We start from the raw sequence: 20,280 nt of genomic DNA on the forward strand, positions 1-20,280 counted from the left end.
CCTCCCTCCCTCCTCCCCTTCCCCCTCCCTCCCTCACTCCATCCCCCTTATTCTCTCCCCCTCCCTCCCTCCACTTCTCTCCGTCCCTCCCTCCCTAAACTTTAAAATGTGAATAATTTTAAAAATATGACACCGATTTGAATGAAACTTCTTCCATTAGCACCAATGAGGACGACGGTGAGTAAGGCGGGCCTAAAATTGTCGCGCTATCGTGTACCGTTTTGGCTGTAGTTCCGGAACAAACAAACAAACAAACGAGAGTTTTAGTATATAGATAATAATAATAGTCTATTGTAGTTCAGAGCATATTTGAGGTTGTAGTGTTTAACAGCCTGATGGCTGTAGGGAGGAAGCTGTTCCTGAAACTGGACATTGAAGTTTTCAGGCTCCTGGACCTTCTTCCCGATGGCAGGGGTGAAATGAGAGCGTGGTCAGGGTGGTGTGGGTCTCTGATGAAGCTGGCTGCCTTTTTGAGGCAGCGACTCCGATAAATCACTTTGATTGTGGGGAGGTCGGAGCCGGTGATGGACCTGGCAGTGCTCACAACTTCAGGGCGAGTGAGAGTCGGATGGACACAGGCAAACAGAGAAGGGCAGATTAGAACGGAGAACGCAAAATAGAGGGTTTAGATTAGAGATACAGCGCCGGGTGACATGGAAAATTAAGAGGGGACCAACATGACTCTAGTGTGTGTGTGTGTGTGTGTGTGTGTGTGTAGGAAGGAACTGCAGATGCTGGTTTATACAGAAGAAAGACACAAAGTGCTGGAGCGACTCAGCGGGACAGGCTGCATCTCTGGAGAGAGGGGTCGAGACTGAAAAAGGGTCCCGACCCGAAACGCCGCCCATTCCTTCTCTCCAGAGATGCTGCCCGTCCCGTCCCGCCGAGTGACTCCAGCCTTTTGTGACTCTAGTGAGGTAGTACTTTTGTAACTCTGTCGGTGCCAGAAAGTTTAGTTTAGTGAATGTGTGGAATTCTCTGCCTCGGAGGGCAGTGGAGGCAGATTCTCTGGATGCATTCAATAGTCAATAGTCGTTTATTTGTCACATACACATACGTTATGTAAAATTGATCGTTTTGCAGTTTGAAGAGCATTGTGTTCTTTGTGGTGTTTCATCCACATTAAATTGATTAAAGCTTCAACTTATTAGTTTTGACCCCAACGTTGAAGGGGGAGATGTGATGTAATTAAAGTAAAGGGGGAGATGTGATGTATATGTAATGTAAATGCCAGTGCCCCCTTGAGGCCAAGAGCAGAAGCGGGCCAATGGGCTTGTGCCTTGTGACTGAGGTCAGGTGACCTTCTAGAAGTTTCCTGGTGAAGGATGAGTAATAAAATCTTCTTACAAGACGTCAGGTGTATATTCATTGTGCTAGCCACGACAGGGTCTTACAGAGGACATTACACTCAAGAGAGAGCTGGATAGAGCTCTTAAGGATAGCGGAGTCAGGGGGTATGGGGAGGGGGCAGGAACGGGGTTACTGATTGTGGATGATCAGCCATGATCACATTGAATGGCGGTGCGTACAGGCTCGAAGGGCCGAATGGCCTCCTCCTGCACCTGTTGTCTGTTGATACCACCCGACATTCCCTCTCCTCTTACCTCTGTCCTTCAGGGTGAGTACGACAGCCTGTCCTTCCTGGAAAGCATTGATGTCGTGCTGGACGGTCAGGCCCTTCAGGTCCTGAGACGTGTAGGCCGTCTTGAGTAGGGGGGGGGAGGGGAAGGGAGAGGGGAGGTGAATAATCATAACCATACTTTCTCGCGACATACAAGAAATTTCATTTGCCATACATATAGTCATACCAATAAAAAGCAACAGGACACACAAAATACATTATAGACCATCGAAGGTATTTATTACACAAAATGCTGGAGTAACTCAGCGGGTCGGGCAGCATCTCAGGAGGGAAGGAATGGGTGACTTTTCGGGTCGAGACCCTTCTTCAGACCCGAAACGTCACCCATTCCTTCTCTCCTGAGATGCTGCCTGACCCGCAGAGTTACTCCAGCATTTTGTGAAATAAATACCTTCGATTTGTACCAGCATCTGCAGTTATTCTCTTATCGACAATAGGTGCAGGAGGAGGCCATTCGGCCCTTTGAGCCAGCACCGCCATTCACCGTGATCATGGCCGATCATCCACAATCAGTACCCCGTTCCTGCCCTCTCCCCATACCCCCTGACTCCGCTATCCTTAAGAGCTCTATCTAAGCTCTCTCTTGAAAGCATCCAGAGAATTGGCCTCCACTGCCCTCTGAGGCAGAAAATTCCGCAGATTCACAACTCTCTGACTGAAAAAGTTTTTCCTCATCTCTGTTCTAAATGGCCTGCCCCTTATTCTTAAACTGTGGCTCCTGGTTCTGGACTCCCCCCAACATTGGGAACATGTTTCCTGCCTCTAGCGTGTCCAACCCCTTAATAATATTATATTAACAATCTTTTTTTTTCCCCATATCCCTTGATTCCGTTAGCCCCAAGAGCGATACTGTATCTAACTCACTGTTGAAAACATCCAGTGAATTGGCCTCCACTGCCGTCTGTGGCAGAGAATTCCACAGATTCACAACTCTCTGGGTGAAAGGTCTAATGCCCACATGCATTGCTGGTCTTGTGATGGGTGGGAGGAAGAGCTCGTTCGCAGAAGCCTGCAGGCTCTGCCAACCCCCAGGCCCACTGTCTGTTCCCCGCACGGCAAGGCCCATCTCACCTGTTTCTCGGTACGGAGTTCCTCTTCGATCAGGCTGCTGACGCCAAACTCCTCGTCCATCTCCTCCAGGAGTCGTGCCTGCAATCACATTGGGGGAATGGACTCAGGTGCAAAAAACATACCCCCCAAATAGCACCCGGTGTGTTGGGAAGAACGGCAGGTGATGCTGGTTTCAATCGAACTTCTCTACATCGGCGAGACCAAGCGCAGGCTCGGCGATCGTTTCGCTCAACACCTCCGCTCAGTCCGTGTCAACCAACCTGATCTCCCGGTGGCTGAGCACTTCAACTCCCCCTCCCACTCCCAGTCTGACCTTTCCGTCCTGGGACTCCTCCATTGTCAGAGTGAGGCCCAGCGCAAATTGGAGGGACAGCACCTCATATTTCGCTTGGGCAGCTTACACCCCAGCGGTATGAACATTGACTTCTCTAACTTCAGATAGCCCCTGCTTTCCCTCTTCATCCATCCCCTCCCCCTCTTCCCAGTTCTCCCACCAGTCTTACTGACTCCGACTACATTCTACCCCCGTCCCCGTCCCCCCTCCGACATCAGTCCGAAGAAGGGTCTCGACCCGAAACGTCACCCATTCCTTCTCTCCCGAGATGCTGCCTGATCCGCTGAGTTACTCCAGCATTTTGTGCCTTCCTTCCAAATAGCACCCAGTTCTGTTAGCCGGGGCTGCAGCTCATCGGGAAGAGGACAGACGGTTTGCACGTACGTTGTCAATCCCCAGCTCCACCAACTGGCCGACAGTGGATTTGCAGGACAGCACGGTGGCACATCTGCTAGAGCCCCTGCCTTGCAGCGCAAGACACCTGGGTTTGATCCTGACCTTGGGTTCAGTCTGTCTGTGCGTGCGTGCGTATGCACTTGCACGTTGCTGGAGTAACTCAGCGGGTCAGGCAGCATCTCTGGAGAGAAGGAATGGGCGACGTTTTGAGTCGAGACCCTTCCTCAGTCTGAGGAAGGGTCTCGACCAGAAACGTCGCCCATTCCTTCTCTCCAGAGATGCTGCCTGTCCCGCTGAGTTACTCCAGCATTTTGTGTCTACCTGATTTAAACCAGCATTTGCTGTTCTTTCCTACGTGTGTGTGTGTGTGTGTGTGCGCGCGCGTGCATATATATATATATAGTTTGCATGTTCTCCCTGCGACCGCATGGAGGTGGGGAGAGACCGGGGGAGGGGGGGTGGGGCGGAGACCGGGGAAGGAGAGAGACCAGGGGGAGGGGGTGGGGGGAGAGAGACCAGGGGGGCGATGGGGGGGAGAGACAGCAGCCACACACACACGGCATCAGGCTTGTCTGTGGCCAGTCCCTGGAACCACCTCTGGACACTCACCCGCTTCTCCGCCATCTCCTTCTCCTTCTGCTGCTTCCTGCTCTTCTCCACCCAGGCAACAGCATCGTCGAGCCACGCATCATCATTGCCCAGAGACTTCACCTTCCTCCAGAGGGAGAGGGAGGAGGGAAAGAGGGTCAAACATCGTACTGTACCCCAGTGTTACACACATACCCGTCCCCACCGGTACTGTACCCGTGTTACACACACACCCGTCCCCACCAGTACTGTACCCCAGTGTTACACACACACCCGTCCCCACCTGTACTGTACCCCAGTGTTACACACACACCCGTCCCCACCTGTACTGTACCCCAGTGTTACACACACACCCGTCCCCACCTGTACTGTACCCCAGTGTTACACACACACCCGTCCCCACCGGTACTGTACCCCAGTGTTACACACACACCCGTCCCCACCGGTACTGTACCCCAGTGTTACACACACACCCATCCCCACCTGTACTGTACCCCAGTGTTACACACACACCCGTCCCCACCGGTACTGTACCCCAGTGTTACACACACACCCGTCCCCACCAGTACTGTACCCCAGTGTTACACACACACCCGTCCCCACCTGTACTGTTCCCCAGTGTTACACACACACCCATCCCCACCGGTACTGTACCCCAGTGTTACACACACCCGTCCCCACCGGTACTGTACCCCAGTGTTACACACACACCCATCCCCACCAGTACTGTACCCCAGTGTTACACACACACCCGTCCCCACCGGTACTGTACCCCAGTGTTACACACACACCCGTCCCCACCAGTACTGTACCCCAGTGTTACACACACACCCATCCCCACCAGTACTGTACCCCAGTGTTACACACACACCCGTCCCCACCTGTACTGTACCCCAGTGTTACACACACACACCCGTTCCCACCGGTACTGTACCCCAGTGTTACACACACACCCGTCCCCACCGGTACTGTACCCCAGTGTTACACACACACCCATCCCCACCAGTACTGTACCCCAGTGTTACACACACACCCGTCCCCACCGGTACTGTACCCCAGTGTTACACACACTCGTCCCCACCGGTACTGTACCCCAGTGTTACACACACACCCGTCCCCACCGGTACTGTACCCCAGTGTTACACACAGACCCGTCCCCACCGGTACTGTACCCCAGTGTTACACACACACACCCGTCCCCACCGGTACTGTACCCCAGTGTTACACACACACACACACACCCGTCCCCATCACTACTGTACCCACACTGCCCACTCCGCTGTCACTACCTACCCCAGCTTCTGGTTCAGGAGCCGTTTCTCCTTCAGGGCAGCGAGCTTCACCCGAATATCCTCCTGGTCCTTGTTGCTGATAGGGTTGATGGCCGGGACAACCACTGGGTCCGCTTTGGTGCCCGCCTCGACTGCAGGGGGGGGGGGGGGGGGGGAGAGGAACGTAGCGTTTAGACTGCGGAGACACAGCGCAGACACAGGCCCTTCGGCCCGCGCCGACCCGTATAAGATTATTAAGGGGTTGGACACGTTAGAGGCAGGAAACATGTTCCCAATGTTGGGGGGAGTCCAGAACCAGGGGCCACACAGTTTAAGAATAAGGGGAAGGCCATTTAGAACTGAGATGAGGAAAAACTTTTTCAGTCAGAGAGTTGTGAATCTGTGGAACTCTCTGCCTCAGAAGGCAGTGGAGGCCAATTCACTGAATGCGTTCAAGAGAGAGCTAGATAGAGCTCTTAAGGATAGCGGAGTCAGGGGTATGGGGAGAAAGCAGGAACGGGGTACTGATTGAGAATGATCAGCCGTGATCACATTGAACTCGGTGCTGGCTCGAAGGGCCGAATGGCCTCTTTCTGCATCTGTTGTCTATTGTTGATGCCAGTTCTGTGTAATCCACACTTTGGGGCAACTTGCAGGGGGGGGGGGGGGAACAACCTACAGACCTGCGCGCTGTGGGCAGAAACCTGGAGGAAACCCAGAGTCACGGGTAGAATGACACGGGCAGTCACGGTGGCGCAGCGGTAGAGTTGATGCTTTGCAGCGAACGCAGCGCCGGAGACCCGGGTTCGATCCCGACTACGAGCGCCGTCTGTACGGAGTTTGTACGTTCTCCCCATGACCTGCGTCGGTTTTCTCCGAGATCTTCGGTTTTCTCCCACACTCCAAAGACGTGCAGGTTTTTATAGACAATAGGTAAAGGAGGAGGCCATTCGGCCCTTCGAGCCATGTGATCATGGCTGATCATTCTCAATCAGTACCCCGTTCCTGCCTTCTCCCCATACCCCCTGACTCCGCTATCCTTAAGAGCTCTATCTAGCTCTCTCTTGAATGCATTCAGAGAATTGGCCTCCACTGCCTTCTGAGGCAGAGAGTTCCACAGATTCACAACTCTCTGACTGAAAAAGTTTTTCATCATCTCAGTCCTAAATTGGCTTGGTAAAAGTTTTTAAAATTGTCCTCGGTGTGTGTAGGATAGTGTTAATGTGCGGGGATGACTGATCGGGCCGAAAGGACCTGTTTCCGCGCTGTATCTCTGAACTAAACTAAAAAACTAAACTAAAAAACGGCAGCTCCGCCAACTTTGTGTTTGGCCCAAGACCCTGAGTGCCTCTGTTTGATCTCTCCATTCATGTCCTGCTTTGAAGATATCTCACCGTGTAGCCGAGGTGCCTCGTTTCACCGGGCCGCTCCAGTAAATCCTCTCCCGCCTCCCGTCCCCCAAAATACCTCAACGTGAACGACCGCGAAGAAGAAAACGCACACGGCGCCAAAACTCTACTCACCCTTTTTGGATTCCTGCACTTCCAGAGGCTTGAGTCCAAGCTTGGCTCTCAGCTTACTGCAAGGGAACACAAGACGTTAGAAGATTGAAGATTGAAGACTGAAGATTTAGAAGATTGAGGGGGGATCTTATAGAAACTTACAAAATTCTTAAGGGGTTGGACAGGCTAGATGCAGGAAGATTGTTCCCGATGTTGGGGAAGTCCAGAACAAGGGGTCACAGTTTAAGGATAAGGGGGAAGTCTTTTAGGACCGAGATGAGAACTTTTTTTTCACACAGAGAGTGGTGAATCTGTGGAATTCTCTGCCACAGAAGGTAGTTGAGGCCAGTTCATTGGCTATATTTAAGAGGGAGTTAGAGGCAGCAACTCTACCGCTGCGCCACCGTGCTGACCAGAGCATCACGGAGGGGGTGAGCTGTATTGTCCGGGATGCTCCGCAGTTTGAGGAGCATCCTCCCCTCCAAGACCACCTCCCCGTGAATCAAACTCCGCCCCCAGGACACAGCCTGGACAACACACATTGCCGCACTGGTGGGTAAGGCAAGGCAGCGCCTTTACCACCTCAGACAGTAGAGGAAATTCAGAGTCTCTCTGAAGATCCTCCAGTGCTTCTACTCTGGGGCTGTAGAAAGCATCTTGTCCGGGAACATCTCAACCTGGTTTGGGAACAGCTCTGCCCAGGACAGGAAGGCCCTGCGGAGAGTAGTGCGTTCGGCTGAACGCTCTATGGGAACTACACTCGCCCCCCTGCAGGACCTATACATCAGGAGGTGCAGATCCAGAGCCAGCAACATTATGGGGGACCCCTACCGCTGGCAGTCTGTTTGTCCTTTGTCCTTTTTGTTTGTGTGTTGGTGGTGGGGTGTTTTGTTTTGGTTGTGTATGTGGGGGTGGGGGGGGGGGGTGGTGAGGGTGGGTGGGTATGTGTGGGGGGGGGGGGGGGGGGGATCTTTCTTTTTTTTTTAGGTCTCTTCCGCGGGGCCTTCCATCGCCCGGTGCGGCGCGGTCGCGGGACACCATTCTGCTTTAGTTAAACATTTTGTTCAAGATGGCCGCGCCGTTGTGTTTGGCTGCCTGCCACTGTATGTTTCTTTTTTTTCTTCCTAATCAGATGTGCAGCACTTTGGTCAACGTGGGTTGTTTTTAAATGTGCTATACAAATAAAATTGACTTGACCCCAGCAACAGACTGTTCCAGGTGCTACGGTCAGGCGAACGCCTCCGCTGTCAAACTGTGAAAACAGAGAGGATGAGACGGAGTTTCTTCCCACAGGCCATCAGGACTGTTAACTCTCATATCACCAGGGACTAATTTAATTTACTGTATTAATTAATTTTTTTGTGTTAACATTTTTAATTCTATTCTGTTTTGTAGTTTTAGCACAGTCCGCAGGCGTTGCCACTTTCATTTCACTGCACATCTTGTACGTGTGTGTGACAAATAAACTTGACTTGACTTGACTGGACGCCAGCCTTCCCAATGAGCTTGTTGAGCCTGTTGGCGTCACCCTGCTGCCCCGGCGCTAGAAGACGGCACTGGCCACCACTGACTGGTGGAACATCTGCAGCATCTCACTGCAGACATCGAAGGAGCGCAGCCTTCTCAAGAAAGTACAGCCGGCTCAGTCCCTTCTTGTGCAGGGCCTGAGCTGCATAGTCCATGTGTTGTTGTTGTTCGGGTTGGAAGATGACCATGACTGCACTTTCGAAGGTATTTATTCACAAAATGCTGGAGTAACTCAGCGGGTCGGGCAGCATCTCAGGAGAGAAGGAGTGGGCGACGTTTCGGGTCGAGACCCTTCTTCAGACTGATGTCAGGGGGGGGGGCGGGACAAAGGAAGGATGTAGGTGGAGACAGGAAGATCGGGGGAGAACTGGGAAGGGGGAGGGGAGGGGAAGAGAGGGACAGAGGAACTATCTAAAGTTGGAGATGTCAGGGGGGGGGGCCTCTGCAGTGCGTCTGTTCTCTGCTGCACGGGCTCCTGTGGTGAGCTTGCTACGCCAGGTTGGACGGTCCAGAGCAAGAGACTCCCAAGTGCTGAGGTTGATGTCCAAGTCTTTGATGGGCACTTTGAGGCAGTCCTTAAACCGTTTCTTCCGTCCTCCTATTGAGCGCTTGCCCTAACACAGTTCTCCGTACAGAAGCTGTTTTGGCAGTCGACTCTCGGGCATTCTGACGACATGGCCTGCCCATCCGGCTCGGGCTTTCCGTCGGAGGGTGTGGTCGCTGGGGATTCCGGCCCGTTCCAAGACCTCTGTGTCGGGAATTTTGTCCGTCCACCTGATGTGAAGGAGTCTGCGTGGGCAGCTCGAGTGAAAGTGGTTGAGCTGTTTGGCATGTCTGCTGCAGACAGTCCAGGTCTCATTGGCATAGAGAAGAGTGGTGAGTACCACTGCACGGTCGACCTTCAGCTTGGTGGTAAGGCTGAGTCCTCTCCGCTCCCAAACATTCCCACGGAGTCGCCCAAATGCAGCGCTGGCCTTGGCAATCCTGTCATTGACCTCAGCGTCAATGTTCACCACTCGCGAATGTTCACCACAGTCCATGTACACTGCAAGGTATTTCTTCTTGATGGTAACCTTGCACATCCACACCATTGATGGAGACAGGGGACTGGTCTAACTATCATTAGGTCTAGCTTTATGACCCTGGAATGTGTGGGTTAACAAACAACGAGCGTTTGACCGCACTGGGCTTCTACTCGCTGGAGTTTAGAAGGAATGGGGAGGAGGGGGGGGGGGGCTCACTGAAACTTACCGACTAGTGAAAGGCTTGGATAGAGTGGGTGTGGAGAGGATTTTTAGATTTTAGATTTAGAGATACAGCGCAGAAACAGGCCCTTCGGCCCACCGGGTCCGCGCCGCCCAGCGATCCCCGCACACTAACACTATCCTACACCCACTAGGGACAATTTTTACATATTACCCAGCCAATTAACCTACAAACCTGCACGTCTTTGGAGTGTGGGAGGAAACCGAAGATCTCGGAGAAAACCCACGCAGGTCACGGGGAGAACGTACAAACTCCGTACGGATGGCGCCCGTGGACAGGATCGAACCTGAAGTTTCCGGCGCTGCTTTCGCTGTGAGGCGGCAACTCTACCGCTGCGCCGCCGTGCAGCCCATGTTTCCACTAGCGGGATAGTCTAGGACCAGAGGCCACAATCACGGGATAAAAGGATGTGCCTTGAGTAAGGCAACGAGGAGGAATTTCTTAAGTGAATCTGAGGAACTCATTGCCGCAGAAGGCTGTGGAGGCCAAGTCAGTGGATGTTTTTATGTCAGAGATTGATAGGTTCTTTAAGGTAGACCACAAAATGCTGGAGTAACTCAGCGGGTCAGGCAGCATCTCTGGAAAGAAGGAACGGGTGACGTTTCGGGTTTTGAGACCCTTCTTCAGACTCAATCCGAAACGTCACCCATTCCTCCTCACCAGAGGTGCTGAGTTACTCCAGCATTTTGTGTCTACCTTCGATTTAAACCAGCATCTGCAGATTTCTTTCCTACATAGGTTCCTGATTAGTACCTTCATGATACTAAGAAAGCATTAGGGGTTATGTGGAGAAGGCAGGAGAATGGGGTCGAGAGGGAAGAATAGATCAGTCATGATTGAATGGCGGAGTAGACTCGATGGGCCGAATGGCCTAACTCTGTGCCTATGACAACAGGTGCAGGAGGAGGCCATTCGGCCCCTCGAGTCAGCACCGCCATTCAACATGATCATGGCTGATCATTCTCAATCAGTACCCCGTTCCTGCCTTCTCCCCGTACCCCCTGACTCCGCTATCCTTAAGAGCTCTATCTAGCTCTCTCTTGAATGCATTCAGAGAATTGGCCTCCACTGCCTTCTGAGGCAGTGAATTCCACAGATTCACAACTCTCTGACTGAAAAAGTTTCTCCTCATTTCCGTTCTAAATGGCCTACCCCTTATTCTTAAACTGTGGCCCCTGGTTCTGGACTCCCCCAACATTAGGAACATGTTTCCTGCCTCTAACATGTCCTACATAGGTTCTTGAATAAGTACCTTCGGGGTACTAAGAAAGCATTAGGGGTTATGTGGCCTATGAACACGAGTGAGAGTGAACACGAGTGCCCACAGCTGATTGCTTTATCACGCTCCAAGAGGGCCAGGAGGGAGATGTGACTACGGTTGCCAACTGTCCCGTATTAGCCGGGACATCCCGTATTTTGGGATAAATTGGTTTGGCCCGTACGGGACCGCCCTTGTCCCGTGTTAGGCCTGGGGGGCGCTGTAGGCCCCGACACTGTAGGCCCCGGACACTGTAGGCCCCGGACACTGTAGGCCCCGGACACTGTATGCTAACGGAGTGTGTTCGGGGAGCCGGGCCGAGTGTGTTCGCATAACGGAGGTTGCCTGGCAACCCGCCTCCCGGCCCGGGCGGCCGCCATCGGTGGAGCGGGAGCACGTGGCCGCCGGCTGGGCGAGGTCACGCGGGGCGCAGGCGACGTCACCTTCTGTCCCTTATTTGGGAGTTAGGAAGTTGGCAACCCCTAGACGTGACGACCCAGAACTCACTTTGTCTCTTCGATGGACAGGGAGGCGTTGCCACCGGCTGACTTCGGAGCGACGGCTGAAAGGGAAAGACAGGGATGAGACGGCGGAAGAGGGCAAAAATGTCGGAGATTGGAAAGGTCGATGCACTTACTCCCCAGTCCCGCCCTCTGAACGACATCCCTTTGCAAACTAACAAACACGTCATCCACTGTCCATTCCCATGGCCCTAAACATTCCCTATTGCTTGGGCAGCTTAGAAACATAGAAACATAGAAAATAGGTGCAGGAGTAGTCCATTCGGCCCTTCGAGCTTGCACCGCCATTCAATATGATCATGGCTGATCATCCAGCTCAGTAACCTGTACCTGCCTTCTCTCCATACCCCCTGATCCCTTTAGCCACAAGGGCCACATCTAACTCCCTCTTAAATATAGCCAATGAACTGGCCTCAACTACATTCTGTGGCAGAGAATTCCACAGACTCACCACTCTCTGTGTGAAGCCCAGTGGTAATAGTTTTGATTTCTCTCACTTCAGGTAGCCCCGGCATTCCCCCTCTCTCCATCCCTCCCCCACCCAAGACACACCAGCTTCTCGTTTTCACCCAACAAAACAGCCTGTTTCCTTTGTCATCGTTACTTTTTTGCACACCTTTCATTCATTGTACTTTATCTCTCCACATCGCCGTCCATATCTCTCGTTTCCCTTATCCCTAAACAGTCTGAAGAAGGGTCTCGACCCGAAATGTCACCCATTCCACCTCTCCTGTGATGCTGCCTGACCCGCTGAGTTACTCCAGCTTTTTGTGTCCATATATTATATACATGCACACACATATGCACACACATGCACCTACACACACAGACATATACACTTACACACATATACATACACACGCACACACTTATACACACACATACATCTACACAGGCATATACACTTACATACACATACACACATATACACACGCACACATATACGCACACATATACACAAACACCTAGACATATACACTTACACACACATATACACACGCACACACATACACACACCGACATATACACTTACACACAGGCACACATATACACATACACCTACAGACATATACACAACTTATACACGCACATATACACACGCACACATATACACATACACACGCACATATACACACGCACATATACACACATATACACACGCACACATATACACACACACACATACATACACACGCACTCATACACACACACACATATACACAATCACACACATACTCCTGCACCTGTTTTTCCTTCCCTCTATCACATTGGACACCCCCTGTCAACCTCCCACCTCCCCCCCACCAACAACCCCTCATCCCCTTAATCCCTGATTGTCCCTCCCCCTCTTCATTCTTCCCTCCAGCCCTTCAATCTGATTGTCCCTCCCCCTCCCTCATCCATTCCCCCATCCCCCATTTCTCCCACCACCCCCTCCCTCTCCTCATTCCTTCCTCCCCCTCATTCCTTCCTCCCCCTCACCACCTCCCTCCCCTCATTCTTTCCTCCCTCCACTCATTCCCCCCACCCCCCAGTCCTTCCCCCTCCATCCCCTCCCTCCCTCATCTCCTCACCCACATCCCCCACTCCTCCCTCCACCCCCTCCTCTCATTATTTCCTCCATCCCCCCATTCCTCCCTCCATCCCCATACCTCCCTCCACCCCCTCCCCTCACCTCCCCCCATTCCCCCCTCCCCTCACCTCCTCCCTCCCTCATTCTACCGTCCATCTTCCCTCCACCTCTCTCCCCTCATTCCGCCCTCCATCCTCTCACCTCCACCCATTCCTTCCCTCACCACCTCCCTCCCTCAATCCCCCCTCCCCTCCCCCACCCTCCATTCCCTCACCTCCCCCATTCCCCCCTCCCCTCCACTCATTCCTCCCTCCATCTCCTTACCCACACCCCCCATTCCTCCCTCCACCCCCTCCCCTCATTCTACCCTCCCCATCCCCCTCCCTCCATCCCCTCACCACCTCCCTCCCTCAATCCCCCCTCCCTCAATCCCCCCCCCTCATTCTACCGTCCATCCTCTCCACCTCTCCCCCCTCCCTCCCCTCATTCCTTCCTCCCTCTTACCACCTCCCTCCCCACCCCCTCACCTTCTCCCCCCCTCATCTCCTCACCCACATCCCCCACTCCTCCTTCAACCCCCCCTGTCATTCCTCCCTCCACCTCTCTCCCCCCATTCCCCCCTCCATCCACCCCCTCCCCTCCTCCCTCCCTCAACCCCCCTCTCCTCATTCCTCCCTCCATACCACCTCCCTCCCCTCATTCTTTCTTCCATCCCCTCATTCTTTCCTCCCTCCCCTTCACCTCCTCCCATTTCTCCCACCTCCATCCCCCCCCTCATTCTACCGTCCATCCTCCCTCCACCTCTCTCCTCTCATTCCGCCCTCCATTCCCTCACCCACTCCCTCAATCCCCCTCCCCTTCCTCCATCCCCTCAATCTCTCTCTGCGCCCCCCCTGTCCCCTGTCTCTCCATCCCCTCACCACCTCCCTCTCTCAATCCCCCCTCCCCTCGTTCTTCCCTCCAACCCTCCCACCTCCTCCCTCCCTCTCCCCTCATTCTACCCTTCATCCCCTCACCTCCTCCCCCCCTCAACCCCCTCTCCTCATTCCTCTCTCCATACCACCTCCCTCCCCTCATTCTTTCTTCCACCCCGTCATTCTTTCCTCCCCCTCCACCCCTTCACCTCCATCCCCTCACCACCTCCCTCCCTCAATCCCCCCTCCCCTCATTCTACCCTCCATCCCTTCACCTCCTCCCCCCAACCCCCCTCCCCTCCATCCCCCTACCCTTATTCCTTCCTTCCTCCCTCCATCCACTCACATCCTCCCTCCATCCCCTCACCTTCTCCCTCCCTCCCTCAACCCCCCCTCTCATTCCTCCCTCCCTCAACCCCCCCTCTCATTCCTCCCTCCCCTCACAACCTCCCTCCGTCCCCTCATTCCTTCCTCCCTCCCCTTCCCTTCACCTCCTCCCATCTCCATCCCCTCACCTCCTCCCATCTCCATCCCCTCACCTCCTCCCTCCCCTCATTCTACCCTCCATCCCCATACCTCCTCCCCTCATTCCCCCACCCCCATTCCTTCCCCCTCCATCCCCTCCCCTCATTCCTCCCTCAACCCCCTCACCACGTCCCTCCCTCAATCCCCCCACCCCCCCCTCAATCCCCCCACCCCCCCTCAATCCCCCCACCCCCTCAATCTCTCTGCGTGTCCCCCCTCCCTCACCGCCGCTGTGCTCGGCCTTGTCCCTGCGGGCCCGCCGCTCGCTGCCGGTGCTGGCGCTGCCGGTGCCGGGCAGGTCGGGCTCTGTCCCGGGTCCAGGCCGCGTCTCTCTGTCCCGGCGCCGCCTCCCCTCGCGGCTGCCCGCGCGCTCCCGCCGATCCTTGTGTTTGTGCTTCTTGTGTCGCACCGCCGCCGCCTCGTCTCCGCCGCCGCCGCCTCGCTCGCGCTCGCGGTGCTTCTTGCTCGACCCCATGGCGATGGCGATGGAGCAGCGGTTCCGACCGCAGCTCCGCCGTCAACAACAACCGCCGGTCGTCGCGATCCTCAACCCCCCTCACTCACTCCCACCCACCCGTCACTTCCGCCAGCAACCAAGATGGCCGCCCACACGTCTTCCTCAATCTTCATCCTCCGCCAGCAGCCAAGATGGCCGCCCACACTATATCCTCACCCTTCACCCTCCGCCAGCAACCAAGATGGCTGCCCACACGTCATCCTCAATCTTCACCCTCCGCCAGTATTAGTAACCAAGATGGCTGCCCACACTTCATCCTCCGCCAGCAGCCAAGATGGCCGCCCACACTATATCCTCAACCTTCACCCTCCGCCAGCAACCAAGATGGCCGCCCACACGTCATCCTCAATCTTCACCCTCCGCCAGTATTAGTAACCAAGATGGCTGCCCACACTTCATCCTCCGCCAGCAGCCAAGATGGCCGCTCATACTATATCCTCAACCTTCACCCTCCGCCAGCAACCAAGGTGGCCGCCCACATTTTCATCCTCAATCTTCACATCCCTCCCATCTCGTCACTGCCGCCAGCTACCGAGATGGCCGCCCACACTTCATCCTCAGTCTTCACCCCCTCCCACCCGTCACTGCCGCCAGCAACCAAGATGGCCGCCCACACTTCATCCTCAGTCTTCACCCCACTCCCATACGTCACTTCCGCCAGCAACCAAGATGGCCGCCCACACTTCATCCTCAATCTTCACCCTCCGCCAGCAACCAAGATGGCCGCCCATTATAACCTCTGACTCTTCGGCCCGTCGTCTCCATGCTGGTCCTCAGGTACCCAACTCTCCAGATCCCCATGAGGAGCTTGTTTACTGACAGCAACTGAACCATCCCATCACTAACTAGAGAGCATCCCTGACCACCCAGCTACCATATTAGGATTCTTCGTAGTAACATTAATCCGACTTTATTTTCACGAGACATCAATCACTTTATCCACTGTGGACGGCTTAAATATAATCATGTACTGTCTTTTCTTTGCTTTTCACTGTACCTTGGTATACGTGACAATAATAAACTAAACTAAACTGTAGCTCAACAGTGGAGTTGCTGCCTCACAGCGCCAGAGCCCCGGGTTCGATCCTGACCACGGGCGCTGTTTGTATGGAGTTTTGTACGTTTTCCCCGTGACCCTGGTGGGTTTTCCCCAGGTACCACAGTTTCCTCCCACGTATCAAACACATACAGATCTGTAGGTTGACACAAAATGCTGAAGTTACTCAGTGGGTCAGGCAGCGTCTCTGGAGACCCTTCTTCTTCATCTCTCCAGAGATGCTGCCTGAACCCGCTGAGTTACTCCAGCATTTTGTGTCTACCTTCCATTTTAACCAGCATCTGCAGTTTTTCTTCCTCTGTAGGTTACTTGGCTTCTGTTAATTGTAAATTGTCCCTACGATGAACTAGGGTGTGTAGAATAGATGGTGCTGGTGTACGGGGTGATCGCTAGTCGGCGAGGACTCGGTGGGCCGAAGGGCCTGCATCTCCAAAGTCTGAAAGACCAAGATTAGTAATTTAATACAAATTCTTTATTTGCGCAAACGATCACGAAACTATGCAGAACCAAATCATCTACAACACATGGCATCGGACGTTGCATCTACACACAGAATTAGGCTTGAGATGGAAGTAGTTGGGTTATTATTACAAGGGACCCACCCCCCCTAATAAGGAATTGTCTGGGGTAAAATCTTCTGGGGGTGGTGTGAGATGCACAGACAGAGAGATGTAGCACTGAAGGGCTTGTATTCACTGGAATTTAGAAGGATGCGAGGGGACCTTATAGAAACATATCAAATTCTTAAGGAATTGGACAGACTAGATGCAGGAAAAATGTTCCCCATGTTGGGGGAGTCCAGAACCAGGGATTACAGTTTAAGAATAAGGGGTAGACCATTTTGGACTGAGATGAGGAAAAACCTTTTCATCCAGAGAGTTGTGTATCTGTGGAATTCTCTGCCACAGAAGGCAGTGTAGGCCAATTCACTGGATGGTTTCAAGAGTGAGTTAGATATAACTCTTGGGGCTAACGGAATCAAAGGATATGGGGAGAAAACAGGAACGGGGTACTTTTTGAATGATTGGCTATGATCATATTGAATGGGTCTAATGTCCTAATTCTGCTCCGATTTCTCTTGAACGTGGCTCTGAAGAGGAGTCCCGATCTGAAAGATCACCTCTCCATGTTCTCCAGAGTTGCTGCCTACCCCGCTGAGTTGATCCAGCAATTTGTGTCTGTCTGAAGTTTCAATAGACAACAGACAATAGGTGCAGGAGTAGGCCATTCGGCCCTTCGAGCCAGCACTACCATTCAATGTGATCATGGCTGATCATCCACAATCAGTACCCCGTTCCTGCCCTCTCCCCAAGCCCCTTGCCTCCGCTATCATTAAGAGCTCTATCTAACTCTCTCTTGAAAGCATCCAGAAAATTGGTCTCCACTGCCTTCTGAGGCAGAGAATTCCATAGATTTACAACTCTCTGAGTGAAATAGTTTTTCCTCATCTCCGTTCTAAATGGCCTACCCCTTATTCTTAAACTGTGGCCCCTGGTCCTGGACTTCCCCAACATTGGGAACATGTCTCCTGCCTCTAGCGTGTCCAATCCCTTAATAATCTTATATGTTTCAATAAGATCCCCTCCCATCCTTCTAAATTCCAGTGTATACAAGCCCAGTCGCTCCAGTCTTTCACCAGGCGACAGTCCCGCCATCCCGGGACTGTCGTATTTCGAGGGATGTGGGCCGAACGCGGGCAGGTGGGACTGGCGTAGATGGGGCATCTTGTTTGGCAAGGGCAAGTTGGGTCGAAGGGCCTGTTTATGAACTGTTGAGTGTTACGACAGCCTTCCCCGGGCACTCAAACACTGCCCTGCCGTGTACACAAAGTTATCAGTGCCTGATCGCAAGTCCCTTGTAACCTCTCCCCCACTCCTCACCTCCTTAAACTCCCACTAACTCCCCCCCCCCCCCCCCCCAAAATTCTACCCCTCAGGCTCTCAGTTGGGTCAATTAACAAAGACATCTTTGGGATGCGGGAGGAAACCGGAGCACCCGGAGGAAACCCACGCAGTCATAGTGTAGGTACAGTTTGTTGATCATGGTGGCACCACTAAAAGGCTTTTGGCACATTGGCCTTCATCAGTCAGATGAAGCACTGAGCGTCGAGGTCGTGTTGCAGTTGTACAAGACGTTGGTGAGGCCGCATTTAGAGTATTGTGTTCAGTTTTGGGCACCGTTTCTTCTCCGGGAAATATGTTGTCAAGCTGGGAAAGGGCGCAGAGAAGGTTTATGAGGATGTTGCCAGGACTCGGGGGCCTGAGCTATCGGGAGAGGTTGAGCAGGCCGGGTCTCTATTCCTTAGAGCGCAGAAGGAAGAGGGGTGATCTTTTCGAGGTGTACAAAACCACGAGAGGAATAGATCGGGTAGACGCACACGGTCTCTTGCCCAGAGCAGGGGAATCAAGAGGACATAGGTTTAAGCTGAGAGGTAGGGGGGGTATTTAATAGGAATCTGAGTGGTATCTTTTTCACAAAGAGGGTGGTTGTTGTATGGAACGAACTGCCAGAGGAGGTAGCTGAGGCAGGGACTATTGCAATGTTTAAGAAGCATTTGGACAGGTGCATGGAAAGGACAGGTTTAGAGGGATATGGGCCAAACGCGGGCAGGTGGGACTCGTGTGGCTGGGACATGTTGGCCTGTGTGGGCAAGTTGGGCCGAAGGGCCTGTTTCAACACTGTTTCATTCTGTGACAGGGAGAACATGCACGTCTTGGGCACTCCCTCCATGTACCTTGGCTTGTGAGCCCCCTGGTCCTAAGTTTGCCAACTGTCCCGTATTAGCCGGGACATCCCGTATTTTGGGCTAAATTGATTTGTCCCGTACAGGATCACACTTGTCCCGTATTAGACCCGGGGGGCGCTGTAGGCCCGGACACTGTAGGCCCTGACACTCTCAGCCCGGGGGCCAATCTAGGCCCGGACAGTGTAGGCCCGGTGGCCCGGGCGCCGCCTAACGGAGGTTGCATAGCAACCTGCCTGCCACCGTTAGTGGAGCGGGGGCACGTGGCCGCTGGCTAAGTGAGGTCACGTGGGGCGCGGGGCGGTGATGTCACCTTGTCCCTTATTTGGGAGTAAGAAAGTTGGCAACCCCTACCTGATCCTGTATAGTATATTCCCACACAGCACTCCCTGGTCCATCTGCCTGCCCGATGCATTCTCTACCCCCCCACCCCCACCCCCCCCCCCCCCCCCAACCTCCCCCTATACAGCGGTGCAGCGGGTGGAGCTGCTGCCTCGCTGCTCCAAAGACCTGGGTTCGATCCCGACCTCCGACGCCGCTGTCGTGTCTGTCTCTGTGGAGTTTGCATGTTCTCCCTGTGCAATTCAGTCAGTTAATTGGCCCTGGTGTGCGGGTGAGGGCTTGGGAGGGATTTAGTTTAGTTTAGTTTGGAGATGCAGCGTGGAAACCGGCCCATTCGGCCCACCGAGTCCTCGCCGACCAGCGATCCCCGCACACATTAACACTATCCTACACACACTAGGGACAATTTGACATTTACAGCGTGGAAACAAGCCCTTTTGGCCCACCTGCTACCAGCGATCCCCGCACATTAACACTATCCTACACACGCACACTCTCCCCGTTGGATTGCAACCTTGTCGTGGTCGTGGGGCTCGTGTGTCTCAGTGACCCCTAGAGCTGTGCCAGCGGGAGATTCGTCTCCTGTTAGGGTTTCCCATGCTGGACAGGTCGAAGGGTAGAGACGAGACGAAGAGCGATCCACTGGTCCTCCAGGTTGGGGGGTTGAGCACAGGGCTAACAACCCCGCCTCGTAAAACGAATATGTTACGGAAACAACAACTGAAGGAATCAACGCTACTGAATTGACCTGGGGTAGTGTCCAGAAACTAGCCCAGAACAGACCGGAGTGGAGGACCTTCTTGTTGCCCGACATGCCAGGAGGCATCATGGGCAGTAAGTAAGTACACACACACTAGGGACAATTTTTACATTTACCAAGCCAACTAACCTACAAACCTGCACGTCTTTGGAGTGTGGGAGAAAACTGAAGATCTCGGAGAAAAACCCACGAGGGTCAAGGGGAGAACGTGCAAACTCTGTACAGACAGCGCCCGTGGCCGGATCGAACCCGGGTCTCTGGCGCCGTGAGGCGGCAACTCTACCGCTGCGCCACCCCACCATCTAATTGGTCCTGGTGTGTGGGTGATGGCTAGAATTTGGGGGGAATTGATGGGAATTTCGGGGTGGGGAGGAGGTTGATGGGAATTTCAAGTGGGAAGTTAATGGGAATTTCTGTGGGGGGTGGTTGGGAATTTTGAGGGATTGATGGGAATTTTGGAGGGATAATTGATG

General features: G+C 53.7%; 1 protein-coding gene across 1 annotated transcript in view; it reads right to left on the reverse strand.

The window, feature by feature from the left end:
* Positions 1 to 14,961, reverse strand: part of LOC144609633 (U4/U6.U5 tri-snRNP-associated protein 1-like) — a 36,261-nt gene extending 21,300 nt beyond the window's left edge. Inside the window, 7 exon segments of the mRNA XM_078428132.1 lie at positions 1,605 to 1,704; positions 2,714 to 2,791; positions 4,053 to 4,158; positions 5,325 to 5,454; positions 6,826 to 6,881; positions 11,363 to 11,417; positions 14,614 to 14,961. Of these exon segments, the coding sequence (XP_078284258.1) occupies positions 1,605 to 1,704; positions 2,714 to 2,791; positions 4,053 to 4,158; positions 5,325 to 5,454; positions 6,826 to 6,881; positions 11,363 to 11,417; positions 14,614 to 14,863 (775 nt within the window). The 5' untranslated portion in view covers positions 14,864 to 14,961.
* Positions 14,962 to 20,280: the final 5,319 nt, after the last annotated feature.

The sequence above is a fragment of the Rhinoraja longicauda genome, chromosome 34 (genome assembly GCF_053455715.1).
Source record: "Rhinoraja longicauda isolate Sanriku21f chromosome 34, sRhiLon1.1, whole genome shotgun sequence".
Classification (NCBI taxonomy): Eukaryota; Metazoa; Chordata; class Chondrichthyes; order Rajiformes; family Arhynchobatidae; genus Rhinoraja; species Rhinoraja longicauda.